General features: G+C 34.1%; 6 protein-coding genes and 1 long non-coding RNA gene across 21 annotated transcripts; 4 read left to right on the top strand and 3 right to left on the bottom strand.

The window, feature by feature from the left end:
- Positions 1-108: 108 nt before the first annotated feature.
- On the bottom strand, positions 109-5356 carry LOC127259263 (uncharacterized). Of its 11 annotated transcripts, none has more exons than XR_007840470.1 (7): positions 4921-5341; positions 4607-4736; positions 4420-4511; positions 4091-4334; positions 3942-3993; positions 2987-3081; positions 116-526 (listed from the first exon to the last, which is right to left on the bottom strand). It is a non-coding gene; the product is annotated as an uncharacterized LOC127259263 (long non-coding RNA). The 11 variants fall into 11 exon arrangements; XR_007840468.1 differs by having other exon boundaries at positions 116-523; positions 4921-5340; XR_007840473.1 differs by lacking the exon at positions 116-526 and adding an exon at positions 3809-3852 and having other exon boundaries at positions 2889-3666; positions 4921-5344.
- Positions 5357-6007: 651 nt separating this feature from the next.
- LOC127259773 (uncharacterized) lies at positions 6008-6542 on the bottom strand. Its single transcript, XM_051287358.1, has one exon. It carries the CDS (start codon positions 6385-6387, stop codon positions 6178-6180), a length of 210 nt encoding a protein of 69 aa, XP_051143315.1. The 5' UTR covers positions 6388-6542; the 3' UTR covers positions 6008-6177.
- An 810-nt stretch (positions 6543-7352) lies between these two features.
- Positions 7353-10168, top strand: LOC127259973 (alcohol dehydrogenase class-3). Its single transcript, XM_051287595.1, has 9 exons — positions 7353-7498; positions 7589-7725; positions 7999-8045; positions 8180-8505; positions 8956-9038; positions 9112-9187; positions 9372-9529; positions 9603-9764; positions 9889-10168. Exons 1-9 carry the CDS (start codon positions 7465-7467, stop codon positions 10003-10005), a joined length of 1140 nt encoding a protein of 379 aa, XP_051143552.1. The 5' UTR covers positions 7353-7464; the 3' UTR covers positions 10006-10168.
- A 399-nt stretch (positions 10169-10567) lies between these two features.
- On the top strand, positions 10568-14190 carry LOC127259971 (NADH dehydrogenase [ubiquinone] 1 alpha subcomplex subunit 9, mitochondrial). Of its 2 annotated transcripts, XM_051287594.1 has the most exons (13): positions 10568-10757; positions 10878-10974; positions 11257-11321; positions 11466-11551; positions 11664-11748; positions 11833-11903; positions 12284-12415; positions 12775-12890; positions 12974-13097; positions 13194-13262; positions 13604-13724; positions 13819-13997; positions 14076-14190. In XM_051287594.1, exons 1-12 carry the CDS (start codon positions 10661-10663, stop codon positions 13953-13955), a joined length of 1200 nt encoding a protein of 399 aa, XP_051143551.1. In that variant the 5' UTR covers positions 10568-10660; the 3' UTR covers positions 13956-13997; positions 14076-14190. The 2 variants fall into 2 exon arrangements, with proteins under 2 accessions (XP_051143551.1, XP_051143550.1); XM_051287593.1 differs by having other exon boundaries at positions 13819-14190.
- A 45-nt stretch (positions 14191-14235) lies between these two features.
- LOC127259970 (bifunctional TH2 protein, mitochondrial-like) lies at positions 14236-18827 on the top strand. Of its 4 annotated transcripts, none has more exons than XM_051287591.1 (7): positions 14236-15557; positions 15645-15753; positions 16095-16385; positions 16536-16962; positions 17294-17557; positions 17736-18202; positions 18517-18827. In XM_051287591.1, exons 1-6 carry the CDS (start codon positions 15358-15360, stop codon positions 18155-18157), a joined length of 1713 nt encoding a protein of 570 aa, XP_051143548.1. In that variant the 5' UTR covers positions 14236-15357; the 3' UTR covers positions 18158-18202; positions 18517-18827. The 4 variants fall into 4 exon arrangements, 3 of the variants coding, with proteins under 3 accessions (XP_051143548.1, XP_051143549.1, XP_051143547.1); XR_007840609.1 differs by having other exon boundaries at positions 14237-15557; positions 17736-18383; XM_051287590.1 differs by lacking the exon at positions 18517-18827 and having other exon boundaries at positions 14237-15557; positions 17736-18452.
- Positions 18828-19465: 638 nt separating this feature from the next.
- LOC127259974 (plasmodesmata-located protein 2-like) lies at positions 19466-21734 on the bottom strand. Its single transcript, XM_051287596.1, has 2 exons — positions 20863-21734; positions 19466-19952 (listed from the first exon to the last, which is right to left on the bottom strand). The coding sequence occupies exons 1-2, from the start codon at positions 21593-21595 to the stop codon at positions 19819-19821; spliced, it is 867 nt and encodes a 288-aa protein (XP_051143553.1). The 5' UTR covers positions 21596-21734; the 3' UTR covers positions 19466-19818.
- A 211-nt stretch (positions 21735-21945) lies between these two features.
- On the top strand, positions 21946-23525 carry LOC127259975 (60S ribosomal protein L23-like). Its single transcript, XM_051287597.1, has 4 exons — positions 21946-22109; positions 22199-22483; positions 23174-23215; positions 23327-23525. The coding sequence occupies exons 1-4, from the start codon at positions 22097-22099 to the stop codon at positions 23407-23409; spliced, it is 423 nt and encodes a 140-aa protein (XP_051143554.1). The 5' UTR covers positions 21946-22096; the 3' UTR covers positions 23410-23525.
- Positions 23526-26253: the final 2728 nt, after the last annotated feature.

Here is a 26253-nt window from a genome sequence, read left to right as displayed (position 1 = left end):
AAATGGAGGATGACAATAATTGAAGCACAGTATTATTAGTTAATTTTAATCACAATTTCTTTAGGGCAGCCGTAGACGTCAAGCAAAACCCCCTTATTTTCACATCCAACACCAAAATATAGTATTATTGCAATTTTTTTTAGTTACATAAAATTTCGACTATTATCCAAATAAATTAAATATTGTTTAAAGAATGTCGCACCGTAAAACCTTCAGGGGCAAAAATGTCAATCGACGGGGATGCGGCTTAAAGGGAGGAGGGCGGCAGGGGGCCAGACAGGGGCAATATTGTCAATGTACATGACGCTCAATCATGGTTGGCAGAAAGCATATTCGCATAAGTAGGAGCATAATTCCTTAAGCGGGAGTGAATATTCCTCCTCCTCCGAGGCGGACCGCACTTGGCATCCTACGTGGAAATCTGTGGGCTGACGTGGAATTTCTGTTGGACTACAGTGATTGGTCCACGTGGCCACTGGACTGCACTCTTGGCTCTCCTCGAGTCGCTTGTCCGAATCAAATGCTGCTATAAAAAATTTCCTCTATTTAAATTGCGAATCAAATGCTGTTTACTGATTTTTTTAGTATATGTTTTAAATTTAATCTCACAGACCCGACAGACCGGGTCGGGTTTTGTATTTTAGTAAATAGAACAATAGTATAATATTTTTATTTTTATTTTGTTTATATTTCTTAAGATAATGAGTATAAAAAATTACTCATTAATATATGCAGTTAAAACATCTAAAAATTATTATACTAAAATTAATGATAGATATTTTGGGAAATGCCCAATATACTAAAAATATAAAAAAATACTGAAAATTATATATATAAAAAAATATATATATAATTACATTGATATTTTCATCTATTTTTTTTATAACTTTTTAATAAAATTATACTCTTATATCTTGCAGAATATCGTATTTAAATTACTACGGAAAAAAAAAAATAAAAAAAAATCAATCAAACACATCTATAATTTTACATTATGAGAAAGAGTGAATGAATTATTTAGGGGTTGAGGGGGCAATGGAAGATTGGAGAAAATGTGTCCGGAAACTTAAAGGAAGTTTCGTGTCTTGGCGACATCCAAATCAAATGTCACATATTTTATCCATTCGACATTTCTTTTAATAATAATTCAAGAAATAATAAACTCAATTTTAAATCATTTCACACTCCAGATAAAATGATAATTTTTTTAATTTCCCATCTTCATTTCATTTCATTTATTTATTTATCAAATTTTTTATTATTTATATTGCCAGGTGTACAGTGTTGAATATTTATAAATAACCATGCCTGTCCAGGCCAATGGACACATATATATCATTGATTGACATTTAACTTAATCTTACTCGTTGATTATATCTAGCCCAAAATATATTTATTAGTATGTAATAATTATATCCAGAAAATGTAATAATAAAAGATAAAGCATATATCAACCAAGTGCTAAAATGAAAGACAAATCAAGAGTTGTAACGGGTGTGTTATTCTTAAATTTGATTTGATTTATTTATTTTTAATAATGAGATTAAATTTTTGAATATATGAATTCACGGTTACGAATTACTAGTTGAGTTTTGATTTCATTTTCATTTAAATACTCTATATGTCCCTTAAATAAATAGTATTTGGTTATTTTTTACACATAAATTTTTTAATATTAATATAATATTTTAATATAGTACAAATTTTAAAATATATAAATAACACTATTAACATTACATGATATACGTATAATAATATTTATGTAATATATTACAAATTATAAAATATTTTTAATATTAATTAGATAATACAATTACTAAAATTAATAACATGTTAAGAAAGGGAGAAAGTATAATATTTTATAAAATAAAATAAAATATTTTTATAAAAATTCACAACAATTCTGTAATAAAAAAGTGAAAAAAGATTGTTACTATTTACTAATAGTTTATATTTATGAGTGTTTTGTACAAATATTAAGAGAAATTATAATATGTGTTATAGTGTTATATTACATGTACTGTCAATTTATATATTATATTAGTATAAATCTTGTATAGTTGTTTTACATTTTATATGATATTTGCTTCTATTCATATCTTATCAACACGGTAACAGACGTACATAATAATAAATAGAGTTAGAATATATTTTTTTTTGTCTCAATTTAAATGAATTTTTTGAAATTTTGTAGGTATTAAAAAATAACATTATAGGTTAATGAAAGTGTGTAAAATAATATTGTTATTTGTATTTATAACAATATATTTATAATTTATATAGAATTAACAGATGTTTTGATATTAAGATATAATTATTTATATTATAATAAAAAGTAAATATTTTTGAACAAAACAAAAATAATAAAAACTGTGAAAACAATATTTTATAAAAAGAATGAGATTATAAAGTAGTTGAAAATATTAAATAATTTAATTAATCAAAGCCTTAGCAACCTTATTCAACCCAATTTATGATGTCTGGGCAAAGAAGCCCAATACTTGAATAACTTACCTTGAAATTTTAAAAAGGAATTTTGAAAGTTTTGGATTTTTTGAAAATGTTAAAGAAATAATAAAAATTAATATATAATGTGATATTTTTTGAAATAAAATATTATTTTTAAAAAAATTATTGTTGAAAATTAATATTTTTCAAATTGAAGAAATAACATTATAAATAATTAAAAATATGTTAATAAAATTAGTTATAGTATAATAGTACAATAATTATAAATTTAAATTAATATATTGATATGATAATATATTGCGGTAATTAATGTACGACGAACTTACACTTTATCTAGAAATATAAGTTTTGAGTTGCTTGTAATATAAATATAATAATATTACACTAATTTTAATTATTACATCATTAAAATATCGAACAACATAAAATAAAATAATATTATATTAAATACGAATATCCTAATATAAAATAAAATAAATAATAAATATTTATAAATATTAAAATACAGCTACATTACCTCTCATAAGCAAATCAAATACATCATTTATAGTCCATAAGAGATGACCGGTCCGGTGGTGTAGGGGTTGGCTCAAGTCCGACGCCTCAAGTCACCTGGCACAGAAGTCTCTCGTTTAGCATGGCAGCAGATAACTATCACCTTTTATACACATTAATGTGGAACCAAATCCAAACGTAATAACCCAATGGGGCTGTAATTCACATAACAAATATACAGTGAGTGAGATCACCTTCAAACCAATTTCAGATATACTCATAAAACATACTCACAAATATAAACAAACAACCCTTACAATTTATGACTAAGTCTGAGTGAATACAACTGAGTGAGGCAGAGAGCAAAAAACAAACTCATACTCCAAGCAAAATACCCCAAAAAGAGGAATAAATATGACATTTTCTTGAACATGGAACACAGCTTGCATTACAAAAGAACAAGAAAATTGCCAGGCATGAAACAGAGTAAATAACAATTGAACTCCTAGCAATGGAAAAAGTTAAAATAAACTGCTAAAATTTAGACAACAAACAAAACAATAATTATCTTCAAACCATATAAATACAGTTTTGAATTGAATAATTTTTTCCCCCCCTTTTTTTCCTCCCTTTTTTCTGTTCTTTTCAGATTTTTTGTCCTATATTTTCAGTCAACATCCTGATTACATCTTCATACACCTTCTAGTTTGCGAGAGTTTGCAATGAATAAAGCCATCCACACCATGATTGCAAACATTTGACCATCAAGATATGCAAAATTAGATAAGAGACATTAGGTGATGGTAAAACATCAAACTAATTAGATGGTTGTATAGTTATATACCTCACGGTCTTTCCTAATGTTACAGACAATGAGCTCCACCAAGCCTTTAATGTTCATGAGGAAACCAAGGGCTAGTGCTTCATTGTCATGTATTTTACATAAAAGAGAAACCACAATTATGTCACCAACTTACCAAACAAGCTGTAAATTCGATCCCATCCTTTGATGATTCTAGAATAACAACCCTTTAAAAGAAGAAAAAATAATAATAAATAAATAAAGGGCGATGCATTGTACTACTATAACACATCAAAGAAGAAAAATAAACATTTTAAGAACTACCAAAGATTGCATAGAGTTAGGCCAAGGTAGACTTCTCTTTTCCTTCCTTTTTCTTCTTCTCTTTCCATGATCTTTTTGATTTTTTCAGAACTTTCTTGGTGCTTTTCTGTTTTTTCTTTTTCTTCTTGACATTTTTTTTTTTTTTTTCCTTTCTTTTCTCTCTTTGTCCTGTTTTCCTCGTTTTTTTTTTTCTTATGAGTCAACATGTCTTGTATCCCCTCTTCACCTCTTCTCATATCATAAGCTTTCCAAAGAAGAAAGCATAAAAATATAAGAGTGATGCATAACACTTCAAGAAAGAAAATATGAAGATTTTGGAGAAAACTTACCGAGATTGGGCGTGAGTTGACCAAGTAAGTTGCAAACCCACATTATTAGTCTTAACTCAATCCCATCTTTTGTCACTTTTCAAATAATAATCCTTCCAAAGAAGAAAAAATTAAAATATAAAGGATGATTCATTCTATAACTATAACAAATCAAAGAAAAAATAATATAAGTTCGAATAGGACTTACAAAGATTGTGGTACTGCCAAGAGAGTTGCAAAAATAATGGCTATCCATGATGCCCTTGTCATCTTATTTGCATCAAATCCTTAAGTGTGTGTTCGATTGTGTATATCAACTCAAGTTCCAGAATCTCGAACTTAGATCAACATCATACGCGAAGAAAAAATAGCATCATAGGCTCAGAGTACTCACATAGTCACATGGGCTATAGAAAGTTTAAGCTCGGCATAATTATCATTCAATTTCACTAAGTAGCCATTTGGGGATGATGCATTACTGATATATAAAAAGAGAGAAAATAAAATTTGGGGATAACTTACGGTGGCATGGAGTAATCGAATTAGGGTTCCCGGCCTCCTCTCTTTCAACAAGAAGAACCATAAACTCTGAGCAAGAATGGCGTTCGATTTGAACCTGCGAAACCGAAGGCTTAAAAAACTGAAGCAATCGACAAAAATAATTGGAAAATAAAACCAATTCGCTTATTCTGTCGTGAACCGGAAATGGATGAACGGCCATGAAAAACGACAAACAACAGCCATGGAAAATGTTTTCCCCCCTCTCTCTCCCTCTCCACTCTGCTCGCTCTAGAAGTGTGTCCTCTCCTCTCCGATGAAAAATGTGAAAGATGGGTAAAGCTGCAGAGATATTAAATTCCATATGACCGTTAGCTCCATCCATCCTCCACCGTTGGATCTATCAGATTAATCTAGCACCATTAGATTACTATTAATATTAATTAGCTTTATTGTGTATTAATTATTAATTAAGATCTAATTTAAAATTTGAATGATTATATAAATGTTATTATTGATTTCTCTTTAATTAAATGATAATAAATAAATAATTTATTTTATTATTATTATTACGGTTGAATAATTTGATTGTATAATTATATTTTCAATAACACTTTTTAAATTTGAAATAACTTTGTCAATACAATACAAATAATTGTATGTTTACTTATGATTTTAAATATATTGATATTAATTTGTAAATAATTATAAATAATTTTAAAACAATTAAAAAAATTATAACATTTCTCACTCAAACGACTAGTATTATATATTTATATAACTATCAAATAATTATTTTAATTTAAAATCTTATCATTCAAAACCTAAATTCAAAATCAATAAAACAAAATCTTGCAACTAATCAAAGTAGAAGTTGTGTCGGATTATTAATTAATTAATTTATGTTTATGAATGAAATGGTGAGCATCCCCACACTCACAGCAGGTAGGGGTAACTAAAGAGCAAATTAAACACCACAAAATTAAAACAGCTAGCTAGCTAGCAAGCATGATATCTGGTTGGTGCCTGGTGGGTGTCGGTGTCCCCACCCCACCCCACCCATGGTGAGAGCCCCAGGAACAACATACAATACAAGAGAGAGATTCGTTCCTCCCAACAATTTACTACTTTACATACTAGTACAAATTAATCAATTAATTAATTAATTAATGAAGAAGAAGAAGAAGCACAGTCCAGAATACAGAATACAGAATATAGATTACAGATTACAGAACAGTAGAATTAAAAAAGCACAGGGAAGGAGGAGGCAAGTATAGGTAGCTAGCCAGTGTAGATGTGGACGCCAATGGCAATGAGAAAGATAGTGAGAAGACCGAAAAAGATAATTGTGTGGACCAGAATGGAAAGACCGCTTGTCTGCATATTGCCGAACTCCACGACCCGGTTTCGACCCGGCACCTGCAATAGGAGCCCCGGGCTCAGCAACACGAACAGCACCACTGCAATCACCACCGGCCCCCAATCAGCCATATCTCTCTATCGATCTCTTTCTTCTTACTTCCTGCGCCCGATCGATTCGATTGTCAATTCTATCTTAATTCGATCCAAGGAGCTGGAGAGCCGCGGCGGAGAGACTCTTACAATGTCTATGTCTATATCTGTCTGTGTGTCTATGTGATGTGGAAGTGGAATTAATTGAAGAAATCAAGCAAGGTAGCTCCGGTCACGTGGACGCGTACGTCTCTTCGCTCGTGAACACGTGTTGTGTATTGTAACGTAACAGCTACCGTTACCGAGAAAATAAAATTAAAAAAGTATGTGTGCATCGTCATTAATGGAAATCTTATCTTCTTTGCTTTCATCATCCTTACCCTAATATCCTCCTCATCACATACTATTATTATATGAAAATATTATCTTTTTTATATCAAATATATTACATACAATACAATGCTAATTCATATTTGGTTGGATATCTAATTTTTACTTTCTAAATTTTGCATTTAAAAAAAGAATAAAAAATAAAAAAAACTAAGCCAGTGAAGATCCAATTAAACCTCCCAATCATAAACCCGTGACTTTACTTATGCTTTTTAATTTTGACGGCATGTTGATAATGGAAAGAAAAATGTATGCAATCTTAATTTAACAATATTGAAGAATTTTACTATAATAGAAATAATCTTGATTACAAATGTACTAATAGATTGATTTTAATAATTTTCATTGGTAGGATTACCAAATAAGAGTTCTATGATTTATATAATTTTATTTTATTTTATTTTATTTATTTAGTTTTTATTTGAACATTTAAATATAATTTTTTTTAAAGTTAATATATAAATTTCTTATAGGAAATTATTATTGTTATAGTCATAACAAAACTAAACACACATATAATTGATATAAATAATCAGTATTGGGCCGTTGTGGGCCACCCCAAAACAACTATAATCTTAAAGCCCAGTTGTCACATGGCCCACCAACTTCAATAATTGAGACTCATTACGGCCACGTATCGGACAGATATCGTCGCTTTGTTTCTCTCACTGACTGGCCTTCAAGTGTGGGCGATTTTTTCAGGGTATCGGTGGTGGTGTTAGATTCATGGCGACTCAAGGTCAAGTGATCACTTGCAAAGGTATAACCATGCTCTTCTTTATGCGTATATATGATTTGAGCTGTTGAGTGAGTAATTGGCGTTTTTTTGTATACATTTCTGGGGATTTAGCGGCCGTTGCCTGGGAACCAAACAAGCCACTGGTAATTGAGGATGTGCAGGTGGCGCCGCCTCAAGCAGGCGAAGTTAGGGTGAAAATTTTGTTCGCTGCTCTCTGCCACACCGATGCCTACACTTGGAGCGGCAAGGTATGCAGATGTTTGTGAAATGCGAGTGAAGAAGCTTATAATGATTTTGCTACAACATTAAAATGGAATAGATTGTTAGCGAAATTTGGATGGTTTTGGATTTTTCACGTTGGGATCTGTCAACCTTAACTTCCTCCGACTACAACCTATAGTGGATGAATGTAAATGATTTAAGTAAAGGGAAGAACGAATCGATGTGTTGTTTTTGTCCTTTCAAAGATCGGAACTATATGTACACCATTTATTGATATTTATTTTATGTCTTGAATGAAGGATCCGGAAGGACTTTTCCCATGTATTCTCGGACATGAAGCTGCAGGGTATGTATATACTATCTTAACATCTAAAGGAATGAGTAGTACCATCTATTTTGTATTCTTTTGTTCTATGAAAATGCAATATGTTCTTGTTATGCGTGTTTATGCGTGTGTTTTTAATAACATTGAAATCTCAGAATTGTAGAAAGTGTTGGAGAAGGTGTGACTGAAGTTCAGCCTGGAGACCAAGTTATCCCTTGCTACCAGGCAGAATGTAAGGAATGCAAGTTTTGCAAATCCGGAAAGACGAATCTCTGTGGAAAAGTAAGGGTAGCTACTGGTGCTGGAGTTATGTTGAGTGATCGCAAAAGCCGTTTTTCGATCAATGGAAAGCCCATCTACCATTTCATGGGAACATCAACATTCAGTCAGTACACTGTTGTACATGATGTTAGCGTTGCAAAGATTGACCCTGTTGCACCTCTGGACAAAGTTTGCCTGCTAGGCTGCGGTGTTCCAACAGGTGGGCAGCCTTCAATTCCTCTCGATGCACCTAAATAGATACTTTTTATTTTTTGCTGTTTGGATATTTAGCATTTCCAATCTGTTTTCTGATTAATGGTGTTAGTTGAGGAATACTAGCATTTCCAATTGTCATTCTAATGTAATGTTCTTTTGCAAATCTTGCTGTTTGCATGGTGAAAATTAGCAGGTTTGTGAATATTTAGCACTTCCAACCTTGTTTGTTTGATGCCTCATCTGGATTCATTTGTCAAATCTTTCCTAGGAAGTTGTTTTGATTGGATTTGTGCTTGTGATAATGTATTTAGTGTTTAGTCACTTCTGTCTTAGTTCATTTAAATAAAACTACACACAGCCTGAAATGACTATTTAAAATAAGAGTCTTTAGAAGCTTATCAATGAATATTTTGCTCTTTCTCAAAGCTTACACCTTTTCGACTCTTGCTGGTAGGTCTTGGAGCTGTTTGGAATACAGCAAAAGTAGAACCAGGCTCCATTGTGGCTGTTTTTGGCCTCGGAACAGTTGGACTTGCTGTAAGTTATCTTCAGGATGATGTGATGTTTTACTATGACTGCTCCCAGATATTGATTAGTAATATTGATTCAGGTGGCAGAGGGTGCTAAAGCGGCCGGTGCTTCACGAATAATTGGAATCGACATTGACAGCAAAAAGTTTGAGCTAGGTTTGCGCAGCTCACACTATCCTCAAACAACCAATACCTTGTATCATTTTTGTTACATTTGCTAGATTCACTACGACACTGCATAGTGATCATCTGAGTTTGAGATTCCTGGTCCTTCTCTTGTGCATAATAGATTGTTTCAGCGGATACATAACCACTTTTGGTGCAAAATTTTGACACACAGCAAAGAATTTTGGCGTGACTGAATTCATCAACCCGAGAGATCATGACAAACCAATCCAGCAAGTCATTGTGGATTCAACTGATGGCGGGGTTGATTACAGCTTTGAGTGCATTGGGAATGTCTCTGTTATGAGGGCTGCTTTGGAGTGTTGCCATAAGGTAGGCTTTAACCAGTTTCTGTTTACGATATCGTAAATATCATCACACTCAGGGCGTGTGAATTCATTTGTAGGGTTGGGGAACATCTGTTATTGTGGGTGTAGCTGCCTCTGGTCAGGAGATCTCGACACGCCCATTTCAGCTAGTGACAGGCCGGGTATGGAAGGGTACAGCGTTTGGTGGGTTCAAGAGCCGTTCCCAAGTGCCTTGGCTAGTGGACAAGTATATGAAGAAAGTAAGCAATTTCAGTTTCTTGTTTCAACTTTTTTTCTATTTAGGCTGTACCCCTTGTAGATATTCGACCAAAACAAGTTAGTTCTCCTTTATCCAAACGAATTGATTGCTGTACATGTTTACAGGAAATCAAGGTGGATGAATATATCACCCACAATTCGATCCTGGCGGACATAAACCAAGCTTTTGATCTGATGCATGATGGGCTCTGCCTTCGCGTCGTGCTCAGCATGAATGCATGATGGGCTGTAAGCTACATTAGTATCGTATGGAAGAATGCTATATTGAGTTTTACTTTTTCTTCACTCCCCTCATGGTTGAATTCTCCTGTTTGGCAATAAATTATCACTTGTTTTGGTTGAAGAACTGATTTGAAGAAAAAAGTTAATATATATATTTATATGATGTCTCTGCTCTTCTTTGAGTAAATTTTTGGTGGAAGTTAACTCGGTGGCCACCAAGGAAGTAAACAAACAGTTCATAAGGGTAGGGTGGCTTTTCTTTCTTTGATCTTTTATATTTGGTTGTCTTTTGATTCTCAATTTAATTATACCTTTTAGTGATCTACAATCAGCATCAAAATTAGTAATTTTTTTTTAAAAAAAGAAATCCAAAATACATAAAAGCAAATTATGTTCAGGAATGAAATATGGGTTCAAAGAAAAGGATGGGCCCTTTTGGGCTTCGCTGATAAATTCGGGCTTTTTATTCACAAACGACTTTGCCAGCCCAGCCCAGCCCATATCTTAATCAATCAATAATGTATGTGAAAAAGATTTATGTCGCATTTCTGGTGTTGCGACTCTGAGTCCGAATATAGAATTCAGAAAGACTTCCGGAAACCCATTCTTCCCCTCTTCCTAGCAGAGCACCACTCAGCCCCCAAGAGAAACGAGGATGCAAGCCGTTCGCCGGCAATTGGGGCACCAATACATCGTGCAATCGCGCACTGGAGTCTCTTCTTTCAGGTCAATTTACCCGATTTCCGATCACTGTAAGTGCTCTATCGAAGTGTGGGATGCCTGATTAAATGACTGAGGTCGTCGTTTTGTGTGTTTGAGCAAGTCTTTTTAGTTGGATGTGGTTAATGACAATGATGATCGTGTGGTTTCAGTTTATGGAGTGGAGAATGCGAGGCTGTCTTCTACTCTTGCCACCAAAGGCGTGGGGCATCTCGTTCGCAAGGGCACCGGTGGCAGATCATCTGTGAGGTAATTGAGAAAATTTTTTAAATCCGTGATCTCGTTTTAATCCACTACTTCGTTTAGTGATTGACATTTTGTGTGTGTGTTTTGGCGTTAATTGTTTATGTTTGATTCATTGTAGTTTTCTGTCTGTAGAGTATAAACATTTGCCATGGAAGCGTTTCGCGATTTTTATTTCTACTGTAGGGTTTTAGTTTCTAGATTAAGATTTTTGGCTCTTGTGTCTGGGAACTCGGTTGACATTCTGTTGAATGTATTTATAATTTCATTTCCAAACTTGTTTTGCAGTGGCATCATTGCAACGGTGTTTGGGGCTACCGGTTTCCTGGGAAGATATTTGGTGCAGCAACTAGGTGCCTTACCCTCTTGCTTTGCCTAATGGTTGTTTAGTTGAAATTTACTGCACTATACGCCTATCCTTGCTGCATCTGAGGAGACAACTTGAAGTTGTGTGTATGTATATTAATTCATTTGATTTGTTTTCTATTATTCTTTAGCTAAGATGGGTTCTCAAGTGTTGGTTCCGTTTCGAGGCTCAGAAGATTCCCATCGCCACCTTAAATTGATGGGAGATTTGGGTCAGGTGAATAATACTGTGGACATACACATATACTTTTAGTATATTGAGTGTAATGTTCATTATATAGTTATAGACCATATACTTTGGGTTGGTTGTTAACGATTCCACCTTGCAGATTGTTCCCATGAAATATAACCCCAGAGATGAAAACTCCATCAGGGCTGTTATGGCAAAAGCTAATGTTGTTATTAATCTCATTGGTATGATGCTACTAAACATTTTACTGTTTTTTTTTTGGATACCTTGTACCAGTGATTGATGTAATGATATGACCCATAAAACAGGAAGGGAATATGAGACCAGAAATTATAGTTTTGAGGAAGTTAACCATCAAATGGCTGAACAACTTGCTGTGGTATGAATCTATTGCTACTTTTCATCTACTCTAATGCTTTCTAATTTACTTTATTGAAGTATTGAACCATGCATTACTTTCCCTATTACATGTTGATAAGCTTGGGCATGTGATGCAATGCATGAAAAGTGTCATGATTGAGCTTCTAACATCACAGTGATGTTGGTCCTGATTCATGTGTAATTTTATTGATTTTTGTGAAAATAAATGCTCTACTTTCAGGTGCCAGACCAACAAAATACCTGTTTCCTGTATATATGTTTGATGTCATGGAGCCATTTCCATTACTTTGTAATCATCAAAGACAATGATTTAGGTTGCATATTCCTTATGTGCTCTTCGTTGCGAACTTTTACATGTTTCTAGATGTACCTTATCAGATTGCCAAAGAACACGGAGGCATTATGAGGTTTATTCAAGTTTCATGCTTGGGGGCATCTTCTTCGTCTCCATCCAAAATGCTCAAAACTAAAGCGGCTGCAGAAGATGCTATTCTAAGAGAAATTCCAGAGGTAAAATATACATCACCCTTTCCTCCTGACTTTGATCTGAAGTTGGTTTCATTCTGAACTTTTCCATAAATACTCTGCTTGTGCTTAGTATCTGTCATCTATTTCTGGCTTGCTTCCACACTTTGAAAATTTAGCAACAATATGACTTTATACTCTTTTGTGTTGCTCATGACTTGTGTTTAGCCCCTCTTACCTTTCTCATTATAGTTGTTTCTCAGATATTTGTAAAATTATCCTGGTTGGGCCTTATGTGCTTTTCATGCCTGCATGCTTCCCGATCTATCAATGTATTGTATTGCATCAAACTTTGAGGTGTATCCAATTAAATAAAGGAATCATCTATGTCTATCTATTTTCAGGCCACGGTTATGAGACCTGCTGTTATGGTTGGCACAGAGGATCGAATTTTAAATCCCTGGGCACACTTTGCTAAAAAATACGGGTTTATCCCACTCTTTGGAGGTGGATCAACCAAGTATGACTTCTCTCCATAATAAAGTATCTGAACATTGTTTTTTATTACTATTGAGCATATTATCTTTTGTAATCTCCCTTCAGGATTCAGCCTGTGTATGTTGTTGATGTTGCTTCAGCAATTGTTTCGGCCTTAAAAGATGATGGGACCAGCATGGGAAAAGTTTATGAACTTGGTGGACCAGATGTTTATACTGTTCATGAATTAGTAACTCCTGATTTAACCAACTTATTATCTGTCATTGATTTTTTATCAAATTTTGTTGGAGATATATGGCAATGAGGAAGTTTCTTTGTCATATAGGGGGAACTTATGTTTGATATGATCCGCGAGTGGCCTCGATATGTGAATGTTCCTTTCCCTATTGCAAAGGCAAGTCCTTTTCACACACAGTTCCATTTTTACATTCCTCCACAATGTGTTGGCGGTTTAGCATGTAGCACATGCCATTAGATTGATATTAGTAAATGCAAATGATAAAAAGTAGGCTCGCGATGTCTTAGGGCATCTGTAATTTGACCAAATATCTCTAACCAGAGCAAACTATTAGCACATTGTTGATTGATGATAGATTTTAAATATTTTTGGATCTTAGATTTCTTCTATGTGATAGCTGATCATGTCCGTTGGACCAAAAGCATTGGAATGTTACATATTACCTTTAGAACCAGGCATGGACGTGGTTTTTACTGTTTTGGTGTGTTTGGTTTCAGGCTATTGCATCACCGCGAGAATTTTTTCTCAAAAAGGTTCCTGCCCCTATGCCTACCCCTACGATATTCAATCTGGATCTAATTGAAGCTCTTTCCTCTGATACGCTGGTTTCTCCTAATGGTATGAATCTTTTATGAAAAATGATACAATGCCCTGCCTGGTATCCAGTTTTTGTACACTACAGAGTTTATATACCCTTGCTTTCATTACCCAGCTTTTACATTCGAGGATCTTGGGGTTGCACCTCATAAGCTGAAGGGATATCCAGTCGAGTTTCTGATACAGTATCGTAAAGGGGGACCTCAATATGGTTCAACAGCCAGTGAGAAGGTGTCTCCGCGATCAATGTAGCAGGCAGCATTGTCCTTTTGAATTCTAGTTGGGAGAATCAAGGTATGCATGCATTCCTTACTATACTGCTGCACTTGTTGTTGATTGAGTTTTTAACTAATAAACAAACGAAATGAATAGGCTCCACCTTCAAAAGTTGAGAAGGCAAATTTTCTATGGAGGATTCATTTTCATGGATCCCATGATTGTTGGCTTTGCTTGTATTATGATATATGCTGATTCTGATTGGTTTTCATGCTTTTTTTTTTTTTTTTTTTTTTTTTTTTTAGCGAATAAAGATTGTTGGGCTACTCATATTTATGCCTGTTGAACTTGATTTATAATCACTGCAATCTTTGAGAGAGAGAGAGCCACTGTTAAGTTCACCAATGAAGAAGTCTGTTGTTGACAACCCATGGGCTATGAATTAAATAACAATCTATGTAATTTATGGCTAATCAGCACCACGATTAGCCATAAATTACATATATAGCCCATCCCAATAGGGGTATTGGCTGAATCTTGTCTTCAAATTATATTGTTGTTATTATTATTATTATTATTAGTATTACAGCCTGTCTGCCGGTATGTGGGTGGATCTTAAAATGTATGACAATAGCAGCAGCTGTTTATAGTTTTCCAAGAAAGTTGTTCTTTGTTGGATCCACGCCGTCGGTGATAAGATGGACGGACGATGTGGATGCTGGGACCATTCTTGACTTATTTCTACTAATAATAATAAGTTGGTCGCCATCAATTAAATTAATTAATTATCCAACTTGTGATTAATTAATTAATTATAACTTCACATCTACGGCGGGCGTACAAGGTTGACATCCTGTAGAAGCCCCAGGAATTGGACTACCGGCCCAATCCCCACTTGCACTTGCCACGGCGTACGATCAGGACTTGAGATCCACCACTTCCCGATCCCGATCACGATCTATATATTAATTAATTATTTAAAGTAATAGCTGCTGTATGCTACTCCCATTCTTCATCCCAACGGTAAATCCAACGATACCTGCCTGCCTGCCTGTTCAAATCCAAATCCAAAACATCTCACGAGAATCCATCCCATTCCATCTCATCGAAGCTCCGTTGACGCTCTCGTCCTCGCCGCCGCCGTGCTTTTTCACTTTTTGGTAGGTAGGTAGTTAGGTAGGTGAAGTTACGCGGATTCGTCCTCCCGCTATTTTGGACTTGCTGAGCTGAGCTGAGGTGAGGCAGACAACATTCCAAATCCTCCAACGAAGAAGCGTCTTCTGCAATCAATCGACTCACACACACGAAGACGAAGTCGATGGAGAAGGAGAAGAGGAAGAAGCTGCAGCAGCTCTACCCTACCGCCTTCTTTTTCTAATATAGACCGACCGACAGACAGACATATTCAGCAGTCAGTTGCATAAGGATTTCCAGGGTAATGGGGAGCTTGAAGGTGGAGGAGAGATCATTGGACGAAGGCGGCATCGCGAAGAGGCTGTGGAACAAGCTGGAGACCGAGAGAGCTTCGGCTCTCTATAGCCCCTATGTGCTCTCTTTGGCCGCTGGGGATTTGCACCCTAATTCCTTCCTCCATTGCATCTCCCAGGATGTTTACTTTCTTCAGGCTTTTGCTCAGGCGTAAGTTTCAAGTTAACACCTCTCTCTCTCTCTCTCTCTATATATATATATATATATATACATTATGCTTTTAATTTTGGATTGTAGGTATGAATTAGCGGAGGAATATGCAGATGACGAGGAGGACAAGGAAGCCATCGCCGAGTTGCGGAAGCGTGTCTTGAACCGGTTACGGAATCAAGATGCTCTTATTTCGGTATTCACTTCTTTCTATCATCGTCGTCTTCTTCTTCAGAAGCTCTTCAGTCATGTACATGTGTAGTAGTTATCTTCTGTGAATCTGTGATTCCTTTTGTTTCTTTCTCATCCGCTTACTTGTGATTTGCGTTTACTCTTGGATTGGGATTGTGTAGTTGGTTACTTCTGATATACATCTTTGATTTACAATCTTTTGTAAGAGTTAGTAGTTACAAATAACTACCAGCATCTCTGGATTTACTAACTCCATAGACATCTTTGATGTACACTCTTCTGTGTGTCATATACTTGAAGCTATCCTTCATTGTCCAATCATTCATTCCTCAATCAATGTTGTAGGAATGGGGCTTCAACCCATCTAAAGAGACTTCTTGTGACGATGCTACAGCTAAATACACAGAGTTTTTGATGGAAACAGCCTCTGGGAAAGTTGGGGGCGAAAAATTATCTGTCAACATTGTTACGCCTTTTGAGAAGACAAAATTAGCTGCTTATACACTTAGTGCAATTTCACCCTGCATGAGGCTATATAGTTTCATTAGCAAGGAGATTGTCGCACTTCTCGATTCCAATGAAACTGACCACATCTATAAGAAATGGCTCAGCAGCCTTTCCTCTCCAAAATTCGAGGTTCACTTCTATACTTAGCTACTCTATACTTCTTGCTTTTAACTAGAATAAGATTACGAAGTTTAAATTATATAATGGATGTTATGTTATTTTGATGAAGGTATTACCAAATAACCAAACTCTCCCACTTCTGGATATCTTTGAATTTAGGCATCAGCAATGAGAATTGAAGAGCTACTGGATAAATTGAGCGTATCTCTGACCGGTGAAGAACTAGATGTTGTAGAAAGGCTATATCATCGAGCCATGAAACTTGAATTGGAATTTATCTGGTCTCAGTCTGTTCATCAGAGAACTGTGGTTCCCTTTTTGAGGCTGCATGACAACTCTGACAACAGATTTGTCATATTTTCTGGATTTGATGTTACGTGTACTTCTATCGATTCCTCTGCACTTCTTGCCGAGCTTGCAGTAGTAGCAGCAGCTGCCAATGCTTCAGAATCTCAGCTTTTGGAGACACCGGCTGCTGACACCCGAGCGATGTGGAACAATCTTTTCAGCCAGTATGCGGAAGAGTATCAACAGTGTATAGAAGGCATCATACCAGGTCAAGCAGGCACTGAGAAAACTCTCCAAGGTTCGTTATACTTTATACGACTAACACATCCATACTTTAGTCCAATAAAAAGGTTGAACACTGGTTAGCCGCAATGTTCGCTTCTTTTGTTTATCCATTTGATTTGATACATTTGTGCTCTGAATATATTTAATAATGCATTGAGTATATGATATGATTGAATGTTGCAAGGAAGATATTTGAGTAACAATTAGTTTTATGATGTGAGTGTATTGTTGAGTTTAATTCAATTTAGATGATTGGGTAGAACTTGAACTTTTGAATGTTTTTGTTGTTGCTGTGCCAGTTGTTCTTTTGAAATACTGAATGTTAATAATGACTGGACTTGCAGAGGGATACGATTACGATGGCCTATGCAAAACCCTGGAGCAAATATCCAACGTTGAGAAGATGGCTACAGAAAGAGTGATCAATTCTAATGTATTAAGTGGATTAAATCTAGAGGACATAAAAAGGGCCGGTGAGCGCCTCACTTTACAAGATGGTTGTGAGAAATTTGTTCATGATGTCACACAAAGTGAATCTTCCGCACCAGAAGTTCATATCCTTTCTTACTGTTGGTGTGGAGATCTAATCTGGTCTGCATTCTCATCAGGTATGCCTGTGTTTTTGCTTGAATAATAGGTATAACCATATGTTTCTAACTCCAAGCAGTAAAAATATCATAGGTTTTTCCTTGATTATCTATATTACCTAATCGGTGAAACTTATGTGCTCACTAATTCAACTTTTTTTAGTTCATTCGAACTAAATAATCCCTCTTTCTCTGGCAGTGGAACAAACCAAGTTGAACATACACTCGAACGACTTAGAATACAAAGAGTCCATTTCCACTGGCAAAATGATAACGAATATGTTGTCCCCAACAGACAAGCTTGATGCATTCAACAATATCACCAACAACATGAATGGCTCCAAGCTCACAACAGTTTACATTGGAGGCTCAGTAGGTGATTTGCTATGTCTATTAGAAGCAGATATTGGCATAGTCATTGGCTCAGACGCCTCCTTAACGAATCTAGCTACTCAATTTGGCATTATGTTGGTTCCATTGTTCTCCGGCCTTGTAAGTAAACAGAGAGAAGTTACGGAAGGTGGCTATACAGCTTGCAAGAGCAAGGATAAGGGTGCGCCTAATATTCTTTATACGGTTTCTAACTGGGACGAGATATACATGTTCGTCTTGGGCCGGTAGATTTCCACTACATGGATTGATTACTACTTTGGATGGAGGCTGCAGGTAAGTTCCCTTGACCTGTTTTTAGGTGTTGAGGAATGATCTGCCTGTGGCAAGTTTTTATAATTTATTGTGTGTGGATTGACTGATTGATTTCTTCATCATGTAGTGTGAAATAATGCTACTTACTAATTTGTGATATAGGGAGTTGAGAATAATCATCCATCATCATACACTTGAAGAAGTATGTATAGAATTTCTCTGTAATTCTTGTGCTGTTGTACACTGGTTAAGGAATTTGTGTTTTCCATTACCAACTGTGACTCTTACGCCTATAATTTGTTTACCTTTCTCATAAATGAATGCATCAAATGCAGGATGGGTAAGTCTTGGCCATAAAGAAATTGGAAAACAGCGTGAGCTGTGCTCCAACCAAATCTAATAGGAAGAGAGGCCCAATGCTAGCCTAAACAGTTTCACCGCTAGCCCATTAAATGGGCTGTAGAGAACGCTACTTCGATTCAAACATAGTGGAGATCTCGCTGCAATAAATTTGTGGACAACTCTAATTCGATTGAACTTTTAAAGTATTTCATTTAAATAAATTGGACGTAGTTGTTTAGTGGAGAAAAGTATATTGTGATTTTCATTCAAATTTAAAACCGGGGGATATGGTAAACCAAGGAATTCCGGGCCAAAAAAATATATGTACTATTCGCTTTAGAAAAAGTTGGAAATGACGGATGACAAAAGGCAACCACATATCTGTTATGATTTCAAGTGTACATAATATACAAACGTAATTCCACTTAATCAACTGCTTACGTCTTTTCTTGTTGAAATAGACAGACACCTCTTAGAATTTCAACCGAAAGTGAACATAGTGCAGTGAAGTGCAGTATAGAGATGATTGAATGAAAGAACACCTGACTGTGAAAGAAAAGCTTAAATACCAATCAAATATTGCAAAATATCACAAGCATTAACCTATAACATAGTCAAACACTGTTAGGAATCAAGACCTAAGTTATTTTCAAGAGATTTACTTATTACTGATATCAATTATCCTGGTAAGTAAACTTGAATGGATCCCAAAAGGTCATGGCTTAATCATGATAACTAGTGACATTCAGAATAACAGAATTAATTAACATATGTGTAAATATATAAGTTTTCAAAAAGTAATAATTTAAGAGTAATTTTTACTGAACATACTTAATAAAGGTACTAAACTGTATCAAGTGGAGCCTGCACTCAAGATTCTTCAATATATGGCACGTTTGGGAGGAAGGAAATGAGACTAATATGTATGATTAACATAAGATGTGTTGAATAATGAGATAAAGTTGGGATTATTTAATCATTGCGTGTCATAACTTAAATAATACTGTACCATCCAATCTTTGGTACTAAACACACATTAAGTTATTAACATTAAATCTTGAATGTGATTTCTAAAGGAGATAGCTCCTACCTAGAAGGTGGCTGTTACCCAAAAACCAAACCAAACCAAACCAAATGCCTACTAATGCGATTGCTTGCCCAAATCAACAACTATAGAATAACTTGTGTAGATAATGTGTGTGGACATAAATATACATAAACATACATATATACCATATACAAAGATGATTGAATCAAAGTTTAATAAATGAATGTGCACTGACCTGATCTAATTATTAACCACCCAATTTGGAAGTATGATAAGTCTTCTTGTTGAAAACTGATCTTGTGAACAGCAAACAGGCCAGTACCAGTCCCACTCCCACAAGCCCTCCCAGCACTACCGCAATTGTCTTTTCTGTACCCCATCCTGCATTCCATTCAACCCATTTTTAATTTAATTGCCTTGTATAACTTCAATTGAAATCAAACCATTTTTATTCTAAACTACCTTCCCCGAATGTCCACCTATACAAGAAAAATGCCTTCTTCATTATAAATCCAAAAACAGTACACATAGTATGTAGTGTAACCCGTAAGATCCCGAATAAACACTGTTTTTGGATGGTATTTATGTTCTTTAAGACCTGAATTTAGGTTAAATATGCCCATCTCCACAAAATCCTGTACTCTAAACTAACAAAGTAATAATTGGTTGTAACTCACAAACCAATTATTATATAATATTGTATGCATAACAATACAAATATGATGAAACATATATATATACACACACACACACACGTACGTACGTATGTATTTAAAAAAATCAATAAAAAATAGAGTTGAATACTATGTTATGGAGTACTTAATATATAACAAAGAGAGTTATTCATTTCTGTAGGAAGGATGTGCAGACACGTTTAGAGGTGTGAACATGCAATATAACATAAACAAGCATTAGGTAATGCAATTAATGTCTGCGCGGCACTTGTATCTGGGAGCCATGGACACAGACAGAGACATTCAACCAATTACATCTCTTTGACAGCTATACTATAAAGGCCAAAGCATTAAATCACATCATTTTGAAAATTTTGAATTCTATTTTACTCAGTGGTCTACGGACCCAAATCAACAATTGTACAATGACAGATACACTTCAGAAATACAGGTTTGTATTTTAGACGTTAGTTTCACAATTTTTTCTACGGATTTTCTTTAAATTAAACGTACTTTTCAGAAAAGTAATTATAGGTGTATATCCACCATATTACATATACTTTATCAATGTTTGATGTGTGCGTGTGCGTATCATAATTTTATGGAATAATGAATACCTGATGATGATAATGATCTCTGGTCGTCGGAAGCACCGTTGGGATGATACGTGTAGCTGATGTAACATTCCTGAAGATACACCTGTGCAGAAACTGAACCGGCGCATTCAGATTTAGCCTTCTCAATGGCGGCTTTCACGCAGTTCACACAATCACCGCTCCCCAAATCGCCTTCACACTGACCCAATGTGTACACCGACTGATACCCGCCCTCGTAGAATCCGCCGCCGACACCCTTCGGTATCTCCCCCAACGCCGCGTCCAAACTCTCCTGGAACCCAGTGTTACTCCCCCGAGTCGAGTCACACACCTTGTACAGCAGCTCAGTCGCCTCACTCGCTGGCCTGAACCAGGAGATCTCGTATCTCAGATAACATCCGTTCAGCTGAACTCTCGCGGCCATTGCTTCTCCACACAGCTTCGGCGCCATGGATCGAGCTTTTTCTACGCACTTACCGCAGTCGCCACCAGTCAAATCGCCTCGGCATTGGAACAAACCGTTGATGGCGGTCGCGCCGTCGCCGGAGGTGGTATTGTAGAATCTCGACGAGAAGGATCGGGAAATTAAGGAATCGAATAAAATCTCCCGCGCTCGCTCGTAGTATCCGTTGGAATTAGGAAATTTTTGATCCGCGCATCCTTTGAACACTAAATCGGTGTAGTCAGAGGCGTCGCCATACTCGGAGACGAAGAACAGAGCAAGCGGCAAAAGGAGAAATCGCCATGACTTCATATCTCGACTACTTAACTAACTACAAAACCGCACACCGCATCGAAAACGTGAATATCACACAGACACACATAAAAATATATATATATATATATGCTGCACAAAAACCGAGGGGAATTTTGTGGGGGTCCGTCCTCCTGAGTAGAAATGTTTCTAGATAGTGTTTGCCGGATACTTTAAAACGACACCGTCCCACACGCGTAAGATTATTGTTAATAAATAATTTTGTATTTATAATATAAACACATATTATTATTAATCTATTACAGCATGATTTGTTAGGAGATAGTAATATTTTTAATAGAAGTTAATTGGTGCTATTTTTATTTTTATGAGTTAATTACAATAATTATTATTTTTGGTTTATGACGGGCCCGATAGTTTTTTTAAAGGCCCATAGAAGCCCAAAAATTACAGCCCAAAGTCTATTGGAAAAACCCTACAAACCACAGTATATAATGCCGCTGCTCTCATCTGCCGCCTTCTGATTTCACGAAAGCAAGAATGTCGAAGCGAGGTAGAAACCAGCATTATTCTGCATTGGAATCTCGGTTTTGTTGTTTTTAATGAGATTGTTGTGATGGTGGTTTGCTTGTTTGGCCGCAGGGCGAGGAGGATCGGCGGGAAATAAATTCCGGATGTCGCTGGGTCTGCCGGTGGCGGCGACGGTGAACTGCGCCGACAATACCGGCGCTAAGAATCTCTACATCATATCGGTGAAGGGGATCAAAGGACGGCTGAATAGGCTACCTTCGGCTTGCGTCGGGGATATGGTTATGGCCACTGTGAAGAAGGGGAAGCCCGATCTCCGTAAGAAGGTCCTTCCAGCTGTCATCGTCCGACAACGCAAGCCATGGCGCAGAAAGGACGGTGTCTACATGTACTTCGAAGGTATCATTTTGTTTTTTGCTTGAATTTCCTACCTTCAAATGATTCATTAAGCTTTAGTAGTACTTTTGTATAGAGATGCATATTATTTCATATTGCATTGGCTCTCGATTCCCAAATTTTCATCTAGTTTTGTGCATTGCTACTCTATGCAATGTATCCTCTGGATTATTATTGTTAACTGATCGCAGCTTCCAATCTGTACGGTCTTTTAATTTCTAGTGCTTTCGTGGATCGTATGCTGAATGCCATCCTATTTCTAACTTCACATTCCATGCCTGTTAAATTCGATACTGACGTATGTTGCAATACAATCATGTAAAATTATGGATTTTGTGCGATTATTAGATGTTAACCGTGTGAATCTTCAGGGCTATTAGATGTCCAAGTGATTCTATATCTCTATATCTTTAGTACATTCCTTTTTGATATTTTGCCTCTTTTGTCCAGAGCATCTGTTATTAACCTTTGAAGATGAGCATTTACAAAATAGGCCTTTTTTTGTGAAAAGATTGTACCTTTATGTGAAGCTGTACATATTCATCATTATCTATGAAAAATTGTGCTTCTCTGTGTAGCTTTTCGTCCATACAACATTGTGAGTTTGCCTTTTTGTGATTGTCATTCTGAGGGGCTGTTTATTTTCTTGTTTGGTTACAAATATTGAAATATTGCATTTCTTGTCCTTTTCAGATAATGCTGGAGTCATTGTGAATCCTAAAGGTGAAATGAAAGGTAAATACTTCAATATGCAACTACATTTCTTTGTAGGTGTGTTTAAGAAATTGTTAATAAACAGATGTATTTGTTTGATTCTTGATTGGATTGTGTTGTGGTGCTGTTTAGGATCTGCCATTACTGGTCCTATTGGAAAGGAGTGTGCTGATCTTTGGCCCAGGATTGCCAGTGCTGCCAATGCTATCGTTTAGAAGTATTGAGTTTCTTTCAATTTTCTAGTTCTTGTTGGTTTTAAATTGGAGCTCAACTTCAGGATATGATCATTTTTGTAAGGATTGCTTTATAAAATTTTAAAAATTTGATTTGATTTGTGTTTTTGTTTATATATTTATGCATAGTGGTTTGATGGTGATATGATTTTGAGGAAATTGTGTTTTCTTAGGGAGAGATAGACAAGAGTTTAAGAAACTTGAGAGATATTGGTTGTGTTCATTCAATTAAATTTTTTGAAATACTTTCAAATTAAAATTGAGATTGAGATCATCTTCCACTCTTTCTCAAAAATAATAATTAATATTTATATTAAATATTTGATGTTATTTCTAACTTTAATTTTTTTTTTATAAAATAATATGTAAATGGAGTAATATTTTGACTCTTGCAAAAATAAAAGAGATGATTAAAAATAAATTATTTAAAAGATCATGTAAAAAATAAAGTTAGGTTGGAGATGGAAGCATTAGTTAAGGGTGTACTTTAAAATGCTTAGTTGACCTTAATAATCTGACAATTATTTAAATTTAGTCAAAAGTATTTCATTGTTATAGCTTTTAACTAATTGCATGTGTTGGTGTTGTTTTTCGAAATTTATTAATCAAAATATTCTATTGTCATAACCTGTAACTAACTACTAGTAATTTATTTTTTTACAGTTATTTATTATATTGTCTCAATTTTATTATACACTTTTATCTAAAAGTAAAATAAATTTAGTCTTTATACTATTATATTGATCAATTATTATAAAAATATTAATATTTTTTAATCTGTGTATAAATAGTAAATATAAATATTAGAACTGGACATAAAATACTATATGAGTGAAGTATTGAAAGCGCCCGGTGGTCAACTATGTGTCCGAATATTGCAACGGATTCCATCACTCATATTCTACTATGGAGGCCCTCCTCTAAGTGCGTTGTCCGGGCTTATAATGGTGAGTTTATGGGTTCACACCTTCGATGTTGCAGGTTACCTGTTATATATAGTTCGCCTATTGTGATTTTTCTGTCGGGTCTGATTTACATTTATAGAGTATTAGATTTGACAAAAAAAAATAGTATAAGATTATCATTTTAATATATTGTATATAAACAATAGTTAAACATATATTTTTTTAAAAGATGTTAAAAATATTTGTAACGGGTTTATTTGTTTTGTTTCAAAACCCCATATTTTATTATTTGAATTGTGTTTTTAAAAAAAATATATACTCCTCCCGTCTCATAACAAAGTATCTATTTTTCCATTTTAGTCCGTCCCATAACAAAATATCTATTTTTTTTTTTTTTTCAGTAACCGTACTTTTTATCTAATATTACAAATTCCTTTACGACTTATAATATATTAAACAAATGTCATCACCTTTATATCACACATACTAATAAAATTATTTTAGTCATTTCTACTTTATTTCTACTATATCCCAATATAATATTAATATTTTTAAAACTACGTGTAAAAAACAAATGGATACTTAGTTTCGGAACGGAAGGAGTATATATTTTTTTCATAAAATATTTCATTATACATTATTTTAATATGAAATACAAACTAAATTTCTTTCAAACCTTTTAATATATATATATTTTTTCATAATATATTTCATTATACTTTATTTAAAAAAAAAAATTCAAACCAATTTTTTTTTTTAAACCCATTAAAAAAACATACATGTGTATATCTGTATCCATATAAGTAGTTTTTATATTCATATTTTATTTATGCTAAAGTACAAATATACTGAAACTTCTTACAATGACATGTGGGATCAGCCATACTGCCACACATTATGACACATACAATACGCATACGTTTATTTATATTTTCATTTATATATATATATTAATTTATATTCCTCATTTATTCTTTTTATCATCTTTTCTGCCGCGTTTTTTTCAAAAAAATTAATACAATACATATATTCATTATTTTTATATTCTCTACACATTTTTTATATTTCACAATAATTTTTTTTTTTTTTTTATTTTTAACAACTTACAAAACAAACACGCATTCTTCCTGTGGTCGACTGAAAATTATATATATTTGTATTTATTAGATTATTAAATAATAATATTTTATTAATAAATAAAAATATATAAAATAATTTAGATATTTTTTCCCTGAAAATATAAAAATTAAATATGTTTATAAAAATTTGAATTATTTTGACATATATATAATTATTTTTATTATAATTAATAATATATATTTAAACAAAAATAGTAAAAATAACATAAATTAAATTAAAATAAAATAAGTATATATTATTTTTTTATTATTCAAGATTCAATTTTAAAATATATTTTACATAAAAATTACTTTAAATTCAAAATATCCTAAAAAGTGGAAACTCTATTATCTATACTTATATATATATATTTTATTTTATTTTATTTTTTCTTGCGACAAGTATTAAACATTAGTTATATACCTTTTAATATTTATAATTTTAAATATTGCTTAAAATACAAGGATTGTGAATGTATGGCAAAAAATTATATTTTATCATTTGTTTTTGTTAATTTTTATTATTACCTATGTATAATATATTCTTTCAATCCAATAAATTTATGTTGGTTTTTTTTAATGTATACTAAATTTATGTAGAGTAGATAATTTTATCTATTTATAATTTTATTAATTTTACTTTAATAAAAATAATCAAATTTGCTATTATTAATTTTACTTTAATAAAAAATAATCAAATTTATTTATATAAACTGTAGGTATTATATAGACTATAAATGAAAAATTTTAAGTAATAAGTTAAACAATGTAAGTGAAAAGGAATGATTATGCTAAGGCTGAAA

This window comes from Andrographis paniculata, unplaced genomic scaffold (assembly GCF_009805555.1).
Source record: "Andrographis paniculata isolate CXL003 unplaced genomic scaffold, ASM980555v1 Contig60END, whole genome shotgun sequence".
NCBI lineage: Eukaryota > Viridiplantae > Streptophyta > Magnoliopsida > Lamiales > Acanthaceae > Andrographis > Andrographis paniculata.
Note: the sequence above shows the minus strand (reverse complement) of the source record. Positions and strands in the feature narration are given on the sequence as shown.

Coding starts and splice junctions, on each gene's coding strand:
- LOC127259773 (XM_051287358.1), bottom strand. CDS start 6,387: ATGGCTGATTGGGGGCCGGTGGTGATTGCAGTGGTGCTGTTCGTGTTG.
- LOC127259973 (XM_051287595.1), top strand. CDS start 7,465: ATGGCGACTCAAGGTCAAGTGATCACTTGCAAAG. Junction 9,039..9,111: donor TCGGAACAGTTGGACTTGCT/GTAAGTTATCTT, acceptor ATATTGATTCAG/GTGGCAGAGGGTGCTAAAGC. Junction 9,765..9,888: donor TGGACAAGTATATGAAGAAA/GTAAGCAATTTC, acceptor ACATGTTTACAG/GAAATCAAGGTGGATGAATA.
- LOC127259971 (XM_051287594.1), top strand. CDS start 10,661: ATGCAAGCCGTTCGCCGGCAATTGGGGCACCAATACATCGTGCAATCG. Junction 11,552..11,663: donor TGATGGGAGATTTGGGTCAG/GTGAATAATACT, acceptor TCCACCTTGCAG/ATTGTTCCCATGAAATATAA. Junction 12,416..12,774: donor TTCTAAGAGAAATTCCAGAG/GTAAAATATACA, acceptor ATCTATTTTCAG/GCCACGGTTATGAGACCTGC.
- LOC127259970 (XM_051287591.1), top strand. CDS start 15,358: ATGGGGAGCTTGAAGGTGGAGGAGAGATCATTGGACGAAGGCGGCATC. Junction 15,558..15,644: donor CTTCAGGCTTTTGCTCAGGC/GTAAGTTTCAAG, acceptor TTTGGATTGTAG/GTATGAATTAGCGGAGGAAT. Junction 16,386..16,535: donor TTTCCTCTCCAAAATTCGAG/GTTCACTTCTAT, acceptor CTTTGAATTTAG/GCATCAGCAATGAGAATTGA.
- LOC127259974 (XM_051287596.1), bottom strand. CDS start 21,595: ATGAAGTCATGGCGATTTCTCCTTTTGCCGCTTGCTCTGTTCTTCGTC. Junction 19,953..20,862: donor GAGATCATTATCATCATCAG/GTATTCATTATT, acceptor AATGGAATGCAG/GATGGGGTACAGAAAAGACA.
- LOC127259975 (XM_051287597.1), top strand. Junction 22,484..23,173: donor TGTCTACATGTACTTCGAAG/GTATCATTTTGT, acceptor TGTCCTTTTCAG/ATAATGCTGGAGTCATTGTG. Junction 23,216..23,326: donor TCCTAAAGGTGAAATGAAAG/GTAAATACTTCA, acceptor GGTGCTGTTTAG/GATCTGCCATTACTGGTCCT.